Source organism: Anabrus simplex, chromosome 9 (genome assembly GCF_040414725.1).
Source record: "Anabrus simplex isolate iqAnaSimp1 chromosome 9, ASM4041472v1, whole genome shotgun sequence".
Taxonomy (NCBI): Eukaryota; Metazoa; Arthropoda; class Insecta; order Orthoptera; family Tettigoniidae; genus Anabrus; species Anabrus simplex.
This window is the reverse complement of record NC_090273.1, coordinates 125184397-125203470: the sequence shown is the minus strand read 5'-3', so window position 1 is coordinate 125203470 and position 19074 is coordinate 125184397. Positions and strand designations below refer to the sequence as shown.

Here is a 19074-nt window from a genome sequence, read left to right as displayed (position 1 = left end):
GCTAAGATTTTAAACACGTTAATTTGTAGGTACATTGATTCTCTTAAAAACTAATAAAATACCAATTAAATTAAATGATATTAAAAACAATGTGGGGGTTAGTTTGTTAATGATATGAGAACAGATGATTACATAGTTGGTCAGCTTAAAATGAATAGACATCGTTTTTTTGATAGGGGCTTTAATTAAGGTACAGCCCCAGCATTTGCCTGGTGTGAAAATGGGAAGCCACGGAAAACCATCTTCAGGGCTGCCGATAGTGGGATTCGAACCTACTATCTCCCGGATGCAAGCTCACAGCCGCGCGCCTCTACGCGCACGGCCAACTCGCCCGGTAACATCGTTTTTAAGCTGACCAACTATGTAATCATCTGTTCTCATATCATTAACACACTAACCTCCACATTGTTTTTAATATCATTTAATTTAATTGGTATTTTATTAGTTTTTAAGAGAATCAATGTACCTACAAATTAACGTGTTTAAAATATTAGCAATTCACCTAAGCTTTAATAACAGCTGAGGATGTTCCTAAGTAGGAACGAAACATGTACTGTTGACAAATAAAAATTTGCTAAAAGGCAAATAAAAAAGTATCAAAACAGTGGAAGAATTTTAATAATGTAAATCTTAGTGACTGGGATGTAAGGGGATATAGGAGATACCAATTTCCAGCTACATACCTAAGTGGAATTCAGGGCGAACTTTTAAAAAAGAACCGGATGAAATATATGAGCATTTCATTGATGATGAACTGTGCAAATTTAATGCAGAACAAACTAATCTGTACGCTCAGCAGTCAATACAAGCTAGTATAGGAACAGCTAAAATGAAAAGAAGAAGCAGGGAGAGGGATTGGGTTCCTACCAACAAGGAAGAAATAAAACTTTTATTTGGGATATTTTTTCTTCAAGCTATAATTCAAAAGCCAAAGCTATCTCACTATTTTTCACGTAATAGATTGTTTGCTATGCCCATGTTTTACGAGATCATGTTCGAGAAACGTTTGTTCCTTGTCCTGAAATTTTTACGTTTCTCAGATAATGAGGCTTAAGATCGCCAGTTTTAGACATTTTTGTATCAAAATTTAAAATTTCCTATTTGCCAGATGATCGTGTATCGATTGACGAAAGTTTACTCCTTTGGAAAGGTCGCTTGGGGTGGAAAATGTACATTCCGAAGAAGAAAGCTCGCTTCAGGATGGAATTAAAAATTAAATAATTGAAGTTCAACCAATTCAATACATAAAAGAAAGAAATGTAGTAATTACATTCTTATGACCGGTTTTGATATGCTCTATTGGTGGAAAAGAATCTAATTCCCTCCATGGGAACTTAGAATTTCCATTTGGAATTGCTAGGCGGGCATTAATTCCATTGTGGAGTTTTATCTCCCGTATGCAGTTATCAGACTGTGCTTCATAAATAAGCTTCTGATAAGTTCACCTGCATACACCCCAGCGTCAGTGGGTAGGGTCTGACACATCCCACTCTGAAGAGTCTAGTGTCAGACCTAAGACGAAACGCTGGTTAATAGAGCAAACGCCGGAAAAGCCATCCATCTAATTTTTGATCCTAGGAGAAAGGAAATCTAGGTGCATGAATATTAAGAGCTCAGATGGAAAGCCACTTCTAGGGAAAGAAGACAAAGCAGAAAGATGGCAGGAGCATATCCAACAGTTGTATCAAGGTAACGATGTAGATAATTTCGTTCTGGAACATGAAGGGGCTGTTGATGCTGATGAAATGGGAGACCCAATTTTGAGGTCAGAGTTTGACAGAGCTGTGAGTGACCTAAGTAGGAACAAGGCACCTGGAATTGATGATATTCCCTCTGAATTACTGACTGCCTTAGGAGAAACCAGCATGGTAAGGTTATTTCATTTAGTGTGCAAGATGTATGAGACAGGAGAAGTCCCATCCGATTTTCGGCAGAATGTTGTTATACCTATTCCCAAGAAAGCCGGTGCTGACAGGTGTGAAAACTACCGCACTATTAGTTTAGTATCTCATGCCTGCAAAATTTTAACACGTATTATTTACAGAAGAATGGAAAAACAAGTTGAAGCTGAGTTGGGGGAAGATCAATTTGGCTTCAGAAGAAATGTAGGAACACGTGAAGCAATCCTGACTTTACGTCTGATCTTAGAGGATCGAATCAAGAAGGACAAGCCCACGTACATGGCATTCGTAGATCTAGAAAAGGCATTCGATAATGTTGATTGGACCAGGCTATTTATGATTCTGAAGATAATAGGGATCAGATACCGAGAACGAAGAATTATCTACAACCTGTATAAAAATCAGTCTGCAGTGATAAGAATCGAGGGCTTTGAAAAAGAAGCAGCAATCCAGAAAGGAGTGAGGCAAGGCTGCAGCTTGTCCCCTCTCCTTTTCAATGTTTACATAGAACAGGCAGTAAAGGAAATCAAAGAGAAATTTGGAAAGGGAATCACAGTCCAAGGAGAGAAAATCAAAACCTTGAGATTTGCGGATGATATTGTTATTTTATCTGAGACTGCAGAAGATCTCGAGAAGTTGCTGAATGGTATGGATGAAGTCTTAGGTAAGGAGTACAAGATGAAAATAAATAAGTCCAAAACAAAAGTAATGGAGTGCAGTCGAACGAAGGCAGGTGATGTAGGAAATATTAGATTAGGAAACGAAGTCTTAAAGGAAGTAGATGAATATTGTTACTTGGGTAGTAAAATAACCAACGATGGCAGAAGTAAGGAGGACATAAAATGCAGACTAGCACAAGCAAGGAAGAGCTTTCTTAAGAAAAGAAATTTGCTCACTTCAAACATTGATATCGGAATTAGAAAGATGTTTTTGAAGACTTTTGTGTGGAGCGTGGCATTGTATGGAAGTGAAACATGGACGATAACTAGCTCAGAAAGAAAGAGAATAGAAGCTTTTGAAATGTGGTGCTACAGAAGAATGCTGAAGGTGAGATGGATAGATCGAATCACGAATGAAGAGATACTGAATCGAATTGGTGAGAGGAGATCGATTTGGCTAAATTTGACAAGAAGAAGAGATAGAATGATAGGACACATCTTAAGACACCCAGGACTTGTTCAGTTGGTTTTTGAAGGAAGTGTAGGTGGCAAGAACGGTAGGGGTAGACCAAGGTATGAATATGAAAAACAGATTAGAGCAGATGTAGGATGCAATAGTTACGTAGAAATGAAAAGGTTAGCACAGGATAGGGTGGCATGGAGAGCTGCATCAAACCAGTCTATGGACTGATGACTCAAACAACAACAAGTCCACGTCATCGTCAGCCGTAAAAAACAAGTAGGCGAAATCACACAATGTTTAAGAATATTGGAGAAATGGGTCAGTTTCACACTCTGTCAGGTACAAAGTCACAACACTATCAAATAATATATGAAGATTATAAATAAACTTGAAGTCGCAGACGAATAGATTTGTAGAAGCAAACCGCCAGTTCCCGGTGATCAGCGCGGCACATTCAAGGTCATGCGCTGCGGTCTCGAACGCCAAAGTAGAGTGGAGTGGAGAATGTCTTGAAGGTCCAATATTTGTCTCGGTTGCGGGAAGTTAAGTACGTATATAAAAAATATACGACGCAAATCAGTATAATTGAATGAGAACTTGTGCTCCTGCTAAGTTCTTGGAAAACAGTTGACTTGAAAAAAACAATTGTAAAGAGAAAAAAATGTAGTAAAAAGCGCAATATCGGAAAACAAATGAAAACTGATGAGAGGCTAAAACAGGATATGTGGATTTGTCTGGAATATCCTGTGGTACACCGGCAAGGAAACTGAGCTAGTAAATGAGGTTTGTGCGGTAAATATTTCTCAGTATACCAAGCCCTCGCAAGTTGTGTTTGCTCTAGCCGAACCTCTTCTAAATAAGGGATCATAGCTTTAGATAATTATTACAGTAGCCCGGAACTCTTCGATCATCTCAATGAGTTTCAGACAGACGCTGTTGGTACTGTAAAATCTACCAGAAAAAAATCTTTTAAGGATGTCAAGGGGAAAATGTTGAAGAAAGGGGAGGTGATTTTCGCCTATAAAAACAAACTCGTGGCCTTGAAGTGGAAAGACAAGAGAGACGTCTGCATGCTGAGTAGTATTCATGACGCCAAAATGCGCACTGTTCTAAACAAGAAAGGAGATACCAAAGAGAAGCCGGTCGTATGTATTGAGTACAATAACTCAATGGGAGGGGTGGACTTATCGGACCAATGTATCGTGTCATACAGTACTACGAGAAAAATAATGAAGAAATATTACCGCAAGATTTTTAGACACCTACTGGACATAACGGTGTTCAATGCTTTCGTGATATGCAAGAAACATGGCAGTAAATTCGCTCAGCTGGTGTTTCGTATTCAAATTGTGCAGAAACTATTTCAGAAGTATGCGAACGCTACCCCTAACGCAGCCATGCCAATTCGATCAGTGAGACCCGCACCCGTTGACTTGTCAACTCTATTCTCAGGAAGCATTTTCCAGACTTCAATCCTGCCTCAAAATCAAGACTGCACGCAAATAAGAGATGCGTTGTTTGCGTGGCGAAAGGCTAGCAGCGGTGTCGTAGGTACATTGTAATTTGTATAAAACCTTCAATTAGTATGTTTAATATATTTTAATTATAGTTTATTTGCTTGCTTGCTGTTTTTTTTTTTTAAGGGGCGTAACATCGAAGGTCATCGGGCCAATAGTTTATTTAATGCTAAATTATCTTTTATTAAGTGTTAAACATGACTAGTATATGGTTTCCCTGTAAATTGTAGTATAAAATTGTATAACCTCAAATACGTATTGTGTATAAGTTTAACCTCAAAATCTATCCAGTCGAAAGTGGTAGAAAATTCCATAATGTTAGAGTGTTAGACTTATTGTACTATAATTTGGTATAGGTGAAAGATTCTGGAAACTAACTGTAAGGTTTTATTATCCAGATACATGTAGGGACATTACGAATGTTGTAGATATTTCCATAGGTATTTGTAAATAGCGGACGAATGTTCGAGTACCCATTCGACTAGCTGGTCGATGGATGTTTCGAGTGTGTTCCATTAGAGTGTTGTAAGAACTCTTCCAGAAATCGATCATTCTAGATGGTTGTTCGAATAGTATATATATCGAGCTGTCAGTCAGTGAACTTAGTTCTTAGGACTCAGGGAAGTGATGGACTGGGAGTGACTGTTGGGCTCCGAGGTGGAGTCAGAGTATGGGACTCGAGTGAGTGAGGTGGTTAATTCAAGAGAATACATGTTATAGTGCACGAATCAGTGTTGTTGATATCTGTACTTGTCAAAATCGACTTCAGGGTACTCCGCCATTGAGTGTTGTATACAGCGTAATTTGCTACTGTGTGTAATTGTATGTTATGACGTACAGTGTAAATAAAGTAATTTATACAAGGAAGTGAACGTGTTCTCGTGTGATATTTATTTACGTCAAATAAAATCGCATCGCAGAACAAAAAATAGGCGACCGTGACAGGACGCTTCAAGACTCAGCAATGAAGATCGACCAAATGAGCTTGGTGATGTTAGGAAAGCGCTGACATCCTGAGGTTTACCGACGGCTGGAAGAAAAGGGAACGGAGAGGACCCAGACAGTTTCGACTTCAAAGTCACCTCGGAGGAAGAAACCAATGACCGGGTATGCAGTATGTTCTCACAACTAATTGCTTTGATTCAGGCCCAGTCCGAAAAAATCGAGGTCCAGTCTGCAAAAATCGAGGCTCAATCCGAAAAACTCGAGTGGAAAATCGAGGCCCAGTCTCAAGGAATGAAGGACCAGATCAAGTCTTTGGACAACGAAGTACGAGCCTCGGTGGAGTTCATAGTTCAAGGCCCAGCGGAAACAGCAAGTGCCCTGTGTGAAAGTACAACAGCTCTGGAGACACGGGTGAAACCTGCAAGCAGTGATGGCGGCTCCGGTATCGTGAAGATCGCAACTCCACGGGACGACGGGATCATTACAGCAATGGTGGAATCTGTAGTTCAAGGCCCAGCGAAAACAGCGAGTGCCCTGTGTGGAAGTACAACAGCTCTGGAGATACGGGTGAAACCTGTAAGCAGTGATGGCGGCTCCGGCGTCGTGAAGATCGCAACTCCACGGGACGACGGGATCATTACAGCAATGATGGAATCTGTAGTTCAAGGCCCAGCGAAAACAGCGAGTGAGCTGTGTGAAAGTACAACAGCTCCGGAGACACGGGTGAAGCCTGCAAACAGTGATGGTGGGTCCGGTGTCGTGAAGGTGGCAACTCCATGGGTCGACGGGATCATTGCACCGACAAGTGAGGGTGCCACCTAACCAGGGCACTAGTCCCAGCACGAAATCATATGCCGGGAGGAACACTGAATTCAGCACCCCGGAAAAAGAGGAGACTCAACAGGGCCAAGTCCACGACATGCGAGCCTATCCCGTGCATCACACCGATTGACTACGAAGACACATGGGCCCTGACAGAACACAAAGGTACGAGCGAGGGGAGAGTCAGTGGAGTGGCGGATCCCCCATGGGAAGGTGGTGGCCATCGATTGAACTATCTAGCTGCGAAATGTGTACTTCAACAACGCCAATGAGAAGACAGTGTGATTGAGGTAGTCTAGGTGTAATTAAATGGTGAGGACTAAGCGAGACGAAGATATAGATATAAGGACACCTAGAAGACCTAGAGTAAGGAATGTACAGGGTAGATATTGAAGGTTTTAGGGGGGATAATTGTCGTAGGTACGACATCGTAATTGGTGTAAAACCTTCAATTAGTATTCTTACGGAGTTTTGGTGGATCAGCAGAGGTGAAAGAAGGTGCGGGCTGGAATGGGTCTAACTACAAGTTCGAAAAATGAATTAAAATTTCAACAAAGGTTATATTTTCAAAACTTAACAGTGGTGACATAGAATTTGAAAACTTAACAGGTCAACAACAAGCCAAAATCAGGTACAAAGAAATTACAAGAGTTAGGGGATAATTACAAGATCTGGGCTTCGAGCCCCTCAATGACAATCCTTGAGCTATTAGCCCAACTTTACCAAGGTACAGAATTAAACAAAGGGGCAGAAAACCCCATCATGCCAAGGAGCACTTGCTCCTAACTACAATGTTAAGCCTCCTAGAGGCGCACAACAATCAAATAGGAAAGAGCAGACCTGCTCTCAATAGTTCAAGCCTATCAGGAGGCCATAAGCAGACCTTACACTCAGCTGCCCTTAAGGCAAACTTATAAATCAACAGGGGCAACTTGTACCCAATCTACTGGGCCTTTAGTGTGCAAAACTAGGTTAATTTAAATGGCCCAAAACAAAAGGATGGAGGCGATCACTTGCACTCCTACACTAAAGTTTTTGTTTTAAAACCTATGTGGCGCTAGGCCGATAATACAGGGGCTAATCCCAAGCTAGGGAGGTGACCCGTATGAAAAAACTTTAACACATTGAGGAAGAGAAGAAATGGTTACGAAAACGTGGTCACCTTAATTTCAAAATGAAGGGGAGCTCGAAAGGGTAAGGCACTCTCTATCCCCGCTTTACAGTAAAAGAGATTAGTAGTATTTACATAGACTGAAAGGAAATTTAAATTTTAAAAAGGTGGATTACATATTAAAGGTTTCGAACCTTCCCCGAGAGTTAGAGTGCTGAGCTAGCAAGAAATAAAGATGTTAAAAGGCCATTACCTTGTAGAAGAACTGCTGCTTGAAGAAAGAGGCGCTTCCCGCCCCCTGCTACATATCCACACACTAAGTTAGATGTTACTGAAGTGGCACCGAGACAAGAAAATCAGCAGTTTTTATACCCTCGTGGAAAATTCAAGACCTTTCAGGAATGAATAGACACACCCTCTCGCTTTTATTGGATAGCTTAGAGCAACATATCTATGTCGAAGAAGACATACATGATTGGTTGGAAATAAATTAAAGAAATTTGGGATTGGCTAAATTCAAAACAGGCGGATAGAAAGGATTAATGTTGCCAACCCAAAGATAACAGAACAAAATATAGTAAAAACAAAACTTATGAATACTAAATTTCTTCAGGAAAGTTCATTCCATTACACCAGAGTGTATTACCATAGTTTTTTGTAGAGACATCTGTTAGAGAATGTCCACACTTCTTGATCCATGAAAAACAAAAGTAAATCACAAACACTCAGTGACATCTTCTGATAAACCGTAGAACTAGTTCAGTAGTAAAGTTCAGAGCTTCTCCTGTAGAGGAGTTTCAATTGGCGCAAGATTTGAACTTGCGTCGTGGAGGTGTACTGCCCGGTACAAGTATATTTAATATATTTTAATTATAGTTTATTTAATGCTAAATTATCTTTTATTAGGTGTAAAACATGACTAGTATAATAAAATTGTATAACCTCAAATAAGTATTGTGTATAAGTTTAACCTCAAAATCCATATAGTCAAAAGCGGCAGAAAATTCCATAATGTTCGAGTGTTAGACTTGTTGTGCTATAATTTGGTATAGGTGAAAGGTTTTGGAAACTAACTGTAAGGTTTTATTATCCAGATACATGTAGAGACATTACGAATGTTGTAGATATTTTCATAGGTATTTGTAAATAGCGGACGAATGTTCGAGTACCCATTCGACTAGCTGGTCGATCGATGTTTCGAGTGTGTTCCATTAGAGTGTTGTAAGAACTCTTCCAGAAGTCGATCATTCTAGAGAGTTGATCGAATAGTATAAATATCGAGCTGTTAGTCATTGAACTTAGTTCTTAGGACTCAGGCAAGTGATGGACTGGGAGTGACTGTTGAGCTCGGAGGTGGAGTCAGAGTATGGGACTCGAGTGAGTGAGGAGGTGAATTCAAGAGAGCACGTTATAGTGCGCGAATCAGTGTTGTTGATATCTGTGCTTGTCAAAATCGACTTCAGGGTACTGCACTATTGAGTGTTGTATACAGCGTAATTTGCTACTGTGTGTAATTGTGTGTTATGACGTACAGTATAAATAAAGTAATTTATACAAGGAAGTGAATGTGTTCTCGTGTGATATTTATTTACATCAAACAAAATCACATCACAGAACGATAGCACTCAGTATTGTTATGTAGTATGCAATGTCGCTTTGTGTCCCTCTCTTTGCTTCAGGTTGTACCATACAGCTGAAGTATGAGCATTGCAAATATACCAGCGAGTCTGAGGTTCCATGCTCGGGGAATTTGAGAAGCTCATAGTCTACACTCGGTGACTGCTGTACAATCTGTGTGCTGCCAACTATCAGTGACCATCCTGAAATAGTTTTTTTCAATTTTTTCTTCAGTAATTTGTTATAGTTACTGAGTGTAAATAATTAGTGTAAATAGTGTTGAACAGTGTAATATAATTTTGTGTACTGTGGTGACAAAATAGTGATGAATGAACTCGTGGATTACTCGCTGCTCTCTACAATGGCAAGTAATAGGCCTACGTGGTGAGTACCATTTTCTATTTTATTTCAGGAAAATATATTTGAGTGAATGTGTGTGTATTATTTGGAGTATTTGATAATTTTTCATTTGTGTGCGACGGATTTCAAAGATGAATTAATATAAGCAACACAAATAATACTCCGAATCGGAGTAAATATGAAATGGCACATATGCAATATTTGCACTGACACTGGATGAATTGAAAAATCGTTTTAATTGTAAATAATAATGCATTTTACACTGCAATGTATAATTTTATGCTAAGTTTAACATAATATAATATTTAAGTTGGTGTAGGTTGGCAAAAACTATTTCTTTTTTAAATAAAAATTTTACTGAAAATGATTCCCCACTTAACGGGTTAAACGTGCGCAGTGTATTCCGTTACCAATATTTTTGCATCCAGCCATTATACTCATGCGAACAATCATCTTCAGTATCGTTTCCTCGCTATGTCCGCTAGTGAGTGCTCTCGTCGACATTCGAAGGCAATGTCTGAGTCGATTAGTAATACCCGTCAACTGCTCTTCTCTAAAGAAAAATTCAGAATGAAAGAGGAGAACATGTTTTTGTAATAAATAAGTAAATAAGGTGTCTGATAGCAGTTGTTAACTCGTTAAAAATAAAGACTGAAGTAAACGATCATTTAATTTTAATGTTGTATACTGAAATTAAGTAAAAATGCAGTACACCTCAAGATTTGGCAGAGCTCATCACTGATTTCAGAGGTTAGATATTTTCTCGTGTGTGGATAAAACTATAGCAAGGAGGTTATAATTTCTCTACTGGTGCTTGAAATATGTTTTTGTGATACATACTGTATAGTACGATTAAAAAACTGAAACTTTCCCACAAAATGCGATCGATCATCTTCAGTACGGTATCGTTTACTCGCTGTGTGTAATTGCAAGCTCTCTCGTCGACATTCAAAGACTATCTTGAAGTCGATTAGTAATACACGTCAACTGCTGTTCCATAAAGAAAATCAGAAACGAAAAAACGTGTTTTCGTAATACGTACGTAAATAACGTGGTCAATAGCAGTTGTGAACTCGTTAAAAATATAGGCTAAGTAAACGATCGCTTCATTTTAATACTTTACGCAGAAATTAAGTAAGAATGCAATACACCTACGGTACATTTTTTAGCACCTGGTTAAATTTTGGAGAGGCTATTCCCATGTAAATTATTAGCGAGAAAGTTACCATTTGTTTACTGGCCCTTAAAATGATTTCATGACACATATAGTACAGTTAATTTAGGTAAGGTGACACTGTTTGAATAAGAAAACTGAAACATTTGCCACAAAGTGGGATCGATCATCAAATTGTATAGTTTTCTCGCTATGCACTCTTGCAAGCTCTCTTATCGACATTCGAAGGCGATGTCGGAGTTGATTAGTAATACCAGTCGACTGCTGTTCTCTAAAAGGAAATTCAAATTGAATAGGATAACACAATTTCGTAGTAAATGCGTGAACGACTTGGCCGATAGCAGTTGTTAACTTTTTAGAAATAAAGGCTGAACGAAACAATCTCTTAATTTTAATGTTATCTACTTAAGTAAGAATTTGATACACCTCAGGGTACATATGCGATTAGGTTAGGTGATGCTGATTGAAGAAGAAAAGTGAAATATTTGCCACAGAGGCCTCTTGAGTGATACTATATTTTTTTTGAGAATAAAATTAAACATACCTTTCAGGTAGTATCGGATGTCACAAAATTGCAAATGAGTAAGTCGTAGTGTGGATATCATATGCAAAAATGCAAGTTTTGAACAAAGTGATTGCCATTTCATACTTTAATGTGTATGGATTTTTTCCCGACTTTAAAAAAGAAATTGATATAATGACAATCCGCTATAGTGAGTAAATTTTTTTGCCATTGTGAATTCTTGCTATAACAGACTTCTACTGTAGTTTGTGCTGGTATTTCACATTCAACTTAGAAATTAGAAATGTATTCTGTGTTGAGTTGTTGCAGTGAAGGGTGGTGAATAATAATAATAATAATAATAATAATAATAATAATAATAGGACTGCGCACAAATGTGCAAAGAGATTAAAGTTTAGGGGTCTCTACTATTCTGTTTGTTTTTGCATATTTTGTTTTTACATCTGCCATACTTTTCCTTACACAGAGAACACACACTGTTGTCATTCGCCTTGTAAAATCTCTGTCATCATCATCATCATCATCATCATCTTGAACCAGCTCCAGTTTCCCGGATGCAGTGAACGAACACACTCCATTTACTTCTGTCCATGTAGATGTCTTCTTCCATAACCTGCTTCAAATTTAGACATCGTCCAGCTAGAAATTAATCTGATCAATCCATCTCTTCCTTGGCCTATCTCTTGATCTTTTGCCTTTGCGTTCCATCTCAAACCACACACTAGCTGTTCTTTGTTGGTCCATTCCTTTGAGATAGCCAAACCATTTTAGCCTGGCTTAAACACAGATCTCACTAAGATGGTTTTTTTATTCGCTTGGACAAAATGGCGTATCTCGTTTTTTATTTTGTCCCACCTTGTTTTGTGAATCAAAGTTCTTAAGAAATTTGTTTCCACTGCTTGTAGTTTGCTGATATTTCTGTTTGTTTGGATGCAAGTTTCTAGACTGTATGTGGTAACTGGTACAAAGAAGCTCCTGTAGAGTAATAATTTTGATCTTAATGGAATTTGTTAAACCCAAAAGAGTTTTCTCACAAGATGATTAAACTGTGTTCCATTCTGTACTCTACTAGTGATATCGGCTATCTGTTGTTACTACACTGCGGTTATGTAGACGAAAGGTATCTACGAAATGTCACTGTAATATTTGTCCCAAATAATAATAATAATCATTATCATCATCGTTGACCCACTCTAGTTTCACAGGTGTGGTATATGAGCTCCTTCCATTTTGTTCGGTCCATGAACCATTCTTCGTTCACAATCCGCTCCCAATCCTGTCCTATCTCCTCTACATCCTTCTTCACTAAGTCTGTCCTTTTTTCTCTAGGTCTGCCCACTGGTCTCTTTCCCCTTATTTCTTTTTCATACTCCTTTCTTGCAGACCTATTGGCACTCATTCTTTTCACATGACCAAACCACTTCAGTCTTGCCTTTTGGATCTTCTGGAGAAATATGTATACTTACTTACAGGCTGTAGACAGGACTCCCTTATGTTGCATTCCGCTGCTCGCGTCGTCTTTTGTTTCTTTCTTGAGGTCCAGGGCTAGTCCTGATGAATGGGAGTGTTATGTCTGTGAATTCTCATTATCTTTGTCCATATATCGGTGCCAATATATGATGAAAAAAGTGGGGATATTGTGAAAGTGCTGCGTGTGAGCGTGGTGCAGAGAAGCAGACATTGCTTCATGTTGTAGAGAGCTGTCCACTGTCAGCATTTAAGGATGGTTTACGGGCTCTGCATGAATCGACACCAAGTGCAGTGGACTGGTTGTCGAAGCTGGACATTCTAGTTTAATTATATTTAAATTTATATGTTCACATTGTATATTTTTTCACATTATGTTTGTAAATAATGCCATATAATAATAATAATAATAATAAATAATAATAATAATAATAATAATAATAATAATCATCTTTGTCCATATGACTAGCGTGGGCATTTCAAACAACAAAATACAATAATCCCTAGATCAATAAATATATTACTTTTTTGTTGAAAGGAACATAACATGGTCCCTTGACCAATAAATGTATCATTTAATGAATGAGTTAAGGCACAAAACGAATGAGCAACATGAAGAATTAATTCAGACAACTTCAGTGAGCAAAGATATCACACACGAAAGTGTTAGACAAATAAAACACGGAAGCGTTGCGACGTAGCAGAAAAAATAGTTGTAAGGTAGTAAAGTAATGTATCCATATTATTCTCTGCAAGTAAAATATTTCGTTCTATTTCTTAATGTACTGCAGATTTTTCACCTCGTTAGAGTTTTACACTTTATTTTATAGATACCTTTCATTTACATAACCCTACACTGCCAAGGTAACGGGAACTGATGTACGTGTTTCAAATTTGATCCATCTAAAGTGATGTTAGTACGGATATTCTCTGTGTCGTTCATAATACAGTGAAACCTCGTTCCACATTAACACGTTTTCCTGCTTAGCATGTTTTAAATTCAAAGTCCCGATTCTCATCATACGAAGGCCATCCGAAAAGTGGTACCCGTTTGTGCAATAAAGACACAGGAGTAAATATTAACAAATATACACATTTTTGTTGGAAAGAACATACTTTACACTACTTCTCCACATTATCTCCAAGCAAATTTAGGCATTTGCCATAACATGGGACGAGTTTTTGTATTCCAGCATCATAGTCCTCTGCCGCCAGCGTATTGAGATACGTAGTCACGGCTCGTTTAAGTTCTTCATTGGTGTCAAATCTTTTTCCTGCCGGAAAGTCTTTAAGCTTCATAAAGAGATGAAAATCCGAAGGGGCTAAGTCCGGGCTACACGGGGGGTGGTCGAAGGTTTCCCACTTGAATTGCTGCAAAAGTTGTGTTATTGCAACTGCATGAGGCCTGGCATTGTCATGAAGGAGAATGACGCCTGTAGATAATAGACCTCGCCATCGATTTTGTATTGCCCGCCGTAATTTCTTTAATGTTTCACAATACGCATTAGCATTAATTATGTCTCCACGGCCATAAAATCACTGAGCAGTACACCTCGGTGATCCCAGAAAACGGTTGCCATGAGTTTCCTGATGGACAGAACTGTCTTGAATTTTTTTGGTTTGGTTGGTGAATGAGCATGATGCCACTCCATTGACTGTCGTTTTCTCTCAGGTGATGCATAGCAAACCCATGTTTCGTCGCCAGTAATGATGCAACTCAGGAAAGAATGTCCTTCATCGGAATAACGTCCCAGAAACGTCAGTGCTGCAGCCGTACGCTTGGTTTTGTGTTCCTCTGTAAGCATGCAAGGGACCCACCTTGGCACAGATTTTTGAATAATGCAGATGGTCTTTGACAATTTCATGAACAATTGTTCGAGACACATTAGGAAAATGTTCACAGGGTTCATCAATTGTGACGCGCCGATCGTTCCTCATGCATTCGTCTACTTGGCTCAGCAGTTGGTCTGTAATGACAGATGGTCTCCCTGAACGCTCCTCATCGTGTGTATTCCCCCTCCCCAGGTTGAAGTTGCGACACCAGCGCCGAACAGACGACTCGTCCATCACATTATCTCCATACACCTCCGTTAATTGGCGATGAATATCACAAGGTCGAACATTTCGTGCATTAAGAAATGTAATCACGGCCCTCACTTCACAACTGGCGGGGTTCTCAATTTGTTTAAACATTTTAAACGATCACAGACACAACACAGGCAATGCTAGCGTCACGCAACCTCGCACAGAGCAGACAGACAAGCCACTGACGCGTTCTGACCTTGCCCAGCGGCTACCCGAGTCGTCAGCGCTTCATGCGGCACTAACGGGTACTACTTTCCGAGTGGCCCTCGTATATAAATATAAAAATTTAAGTATAAAAATACCTCGCGTATCACGTCGCAAATTTTGCTATTCCTGCTTAGTACAATCACATTTTTCCTAGCCCTGAAAATGTTATTTGTCATCCCTTGTGAAACAAACGTGATTTCCTAATCGGTTAAGATCCGTCGCCACAGTTGCGTGATCACGGAAGTGAACCTATTTGTGCTTGTATTCCATTCAGAAGTTAGAAATTTATTTTGTTTTGAGTGGTACAGTGAAGTTTTTTACGGCAGCCTATATCGTGATTAGGAACATAGTCGTGTGAAATTGACTAGCGTGGTGCATATTTGTCTTGTGATAGCCTAGGTATGGATACGGAAAAAGTGAAATTCCTTTCTAATGAAAACAACATTAAAATCTTTCAGAAAGTGGAGTGGCCTCCGCATCTTTAAGTGCGCAGAGGTTGCGAATGTTAAACTCGCACCTTTGAGTTTCGACTCGATCGATTCGACTTGGTCGAGGTTTTCCAAAATGGCGGCCAAAGTCATTCTTTTACAGGTCATTATCCTCATGGTTAATACGTATTGAATACTGTTGTTAACAACAATTATAATAGGAAATTATTTATACTATCCACCTTTAATTGGTTACAGTTTCATACGATTCTATCTCTTTATGGGACATATTTCGCCCACTTAATGAGCATCCTCAGCCTTAACTTAATCTTAAAATGATGACCTTGAACAATAATAAACATATTAAAAAGTCAATTGTCAGTATTAAAATTACACCATAGTCTTTAAAACTAAGTTACATTGCATTTAGAAAAGACAACACTAAACACTTCTTAAAACGTGATAACTTGAGTGATTAGAATTATCTCATTGTCAATCCCAAGCTTTGTGTCTGAAACTAATAATAAATCTTCATCTTATAGACAGTAGTAAGCTTTTATTATCTCAAACAGCTCCAAGGTAAATTCCAATCTTACAGAAATGAAACTGAATAAAAAACTTATATGATGTAGTGTATCTGAAATATGTATATTAAAATATAGTGTAATCATGATGAATTGTGAATACACTAGAATTTATACTGTCGTAAGACACAACAGGCAGAACGCAGATTATGTGCGGAAGCCAAAAGTAGGACCCAGTTGAAGTTACTGTCAAACTTATATTCAGTGTAGATAATAGGCTGTGTTACGCAGTTTACGAAGTATAAAGTTTCATGCTTGACCTTTGACTAAGTGAACCGGATTGTGGAATTTGTTATTCAAGATGTTAAGTACGTCCTATCGGTCCGGAGTTGTTAACATGTCTGAAACTGTAACCACCTAAAGGTGCATTGTATTGAACAGGTGGACAAAAAATAATTTTGTATTATAATTGTGAACAATACTTTTTAAGGAAACTGGATATTTAGTGGTTACTTCTACTGGAGGATTTCTATACTAATATTATAAAGAGGAAAAATTTGTATATTTGTTTGTAACGGATAGACTCAAAAACGAATGAAATGAACCGATTTTAAAAATTACTTCACCTATATAAAGCTATATTGCCAATGAGTAACATGGGCTGTATTTTATTTTCAAAACAATTTGAGGAGGGGGGCGACGGATGTAGATATAAAAAATATAAAAATAATAGGCTAATATAGGCGAAATTGAATGTGTCGTACAAGGACGAGACAAAGCTCATTTTAATCCCCTTGACGCAAAGAACAGAACTCGGTAAGCCCTATGGGCCCTAAAACCATGTTTTAAGGCCCTAAAACCAACCGTTATTGAGATATTGGCACCACACTACCCCTGCTCTAGGAATTGGATAAAGAAATGAACTGCCGTAACCATGGCAACGCCAGCTCCAGTATTCTTACAGCAGCGAGGTTATCTACAATATATCGCAAAAACCTAACATGGTACAGACATGAACATTGGTTTTTGGAATCTCCTTTAAAAATAACAGAAATTTTTTTTGTTTTTGTTTTCCGAAAATCCAGTTGTGGGGGGGGGTGGTGGGTGGTGAAAAGAAGTGAGGAAGGAGTTGAATTCTTTGTATGAAGATACATATATCTCAGGAACTGAAGATGTTACAGACGTTAAAACTGGTACTTGGAATCTCTTTTAAAAATAAATGAACATATTTTTTTTTTTTTTTGAAAATCCACTTAAGGGGGTGAAATAATAAAAGAGCGGGTGAATTTTTAAAATGATTATCTTCTTCTTCTTCTACCGCTTTTCCCACACCTGTGCGGTTGCGGGCACGAACTGTGTCGCACATGTGGATTTGAAGCTGTTTTACGGCTGGATGCCCCTCCTGATGCCAACCCCGTGTGCAGGGATGTAATTACTATTGCGTGTTCCTGTTGAGGTTGGTAATGTGTTTTCAGTGAATATGAAGAGGAGAGTGTTGGAACAAACACAAACAACCTGTCCCCGAGCCAGATGAATTAATCACATGTGATTAAAATCCCCGACCCAGCCCAGAGTCAAACTCAGAACCTGTGAACCGAAGGCCTCAACGCTGTCCACTCAGCCAAAGAGTGGGGCAGTTTTAAAAATGAGTATATCTACAGTATATCTCATAACTTAACAGTTACGGATGTTAAAATTGTTACGTGTAATCCCCCTTATAACAAAGAAACACGTACTTTTTTCTTTTTCTTTTGGAAAATCAACTTAATCTGGAGATTGAAAATAAGTGAAGGAGTTGAGTCTATTTATGAGGGTACTTATATCTCAAAACTTAAGATGTTACAGATGTGAAAATCGGTATTTGGAATCTCCTTTAGAAAGAAAGAAACCCTATATTTTTTGACTTAAAAGAGGACTGTTTCTCACATGTAGAGTTCCATGTCGCATGTTCCAGATTTAACTCGTTTAGCTGGTCATCTTAGCCCCAAAAGGCAATGCCACAAATGTGGTTTACAAAAGAGTTCTGGGGTAAATGAAATGTAATTTTTCAGTGAGTTTTTATACTTTAGGCAATTTCAGATAATGTCTTTGTCTAGTACTGGGGAATAATTAATTTTTATCAACTTACCAAACCCTCGCGAGCGAAGCCGTAGGTAAGAGCTAGTTTGAAATAATTTGCCTTCTACAGAAGTTTTTCTTCTCTCCTTTACTCTGTCATTGGTATTTGTAGAAATTGATTGTTCTTTGTCTTTATTTCCAGATCTGCTTCTCTCGATGTGGAGCCTCTGTATACCTTTCGAAGACATACAGGTCCTGTTCTTTGTTTGGCAATGAGTGCGACTGGTGAGCAGTGTTACAGTGGAGGGCTGGACGGTGCCATCTACTGTTGGAATCTGCCTTGTGCAAATATAGATCCTTACGATTCTTTTGGTGAGTATTCTTTGTTCATACTTCTGTGGAACTTTGTCTTATTATCATCAGTTTCTGTGCTCCATTTCCCACCCATTTGGGATTTTTATGGCACCTTTCCATCTTCTTCTATCCAACCACCATTACTCCTCAACTGTGTTCCAATCCAGGTTTCTTCTAATTATACTATTCTTGATTGTTTTCAACCACCTGGGTTATTCTCTTGCCCTCCTTCCCCCCCCCCCCCCCCATCCCTTTCAGACCATGTGTGCACAATTGTGCGGGTTCGTATTTTACTTATCTCTGAGCTTAATTGACGGTTTCTTGGCGCTAGATCCGGACTGCAATGCTTGTGCGGGACACGTAGCATGTACTTCAGCTGTTTTTATTTATTGCTTAACCACCAGGGGGCAGGAAGAAGAGTTTATTACAGTTCATCCGCAAGATGGCGGGAAGCAGTGATGCCTAAAGTAAGTATTTATTTACTGCATTCATATTAATCTAGAAGCTTTACTGAAAATCAGAATATAATCAGTGAAGTGTGTAAATTGTTTAGCGAATGTAAATTGTGAACTTACAGCATCGTACGTAATACCATGAGGTTTTGATTGTTGACACGCACAATATGCGGGCTAGATTTCCCTACAGGCAATGCATGCGGGAGTGCTCGGTACTGCCACGAAAAGGACTGTGAAAGTGGAACTCGTACTCTACGTGAGAAATGTATTGTATAATATTTTAATTGTTTAAAATCATTCCACACTGTAAAATAGAACATTTGATCATGTACATGTGTATTTTCACATGTACTGAGTTGATTTTTTTTTTTTTGTAGTAGTAAATTAAGTCCTGATATGCACAG

At 38.7% G+C, this 19074-nt stretch overlaps 1 protein-coding gene across 1 annotated transcript in view; it reads left to right on the top strand.

The window, feature by feature from the left end:
* Positions 1–19074, top strand: part of Cka (Connector of kinase to AP-1) — a 256304-nt gene that overhangs the window by 137766 nt on the left and 99464 nt on the right. Inside the window, exon 9 of the mRNA XM_067153572.2 lies at positions 18064–18233. Coding sequence (XP_067009673.2) covers positions 18064–18233 — 170 coding nt within the window. The remainder of the gene's footprint in view (positions 1–18063; positions 18234–19074) is intronic.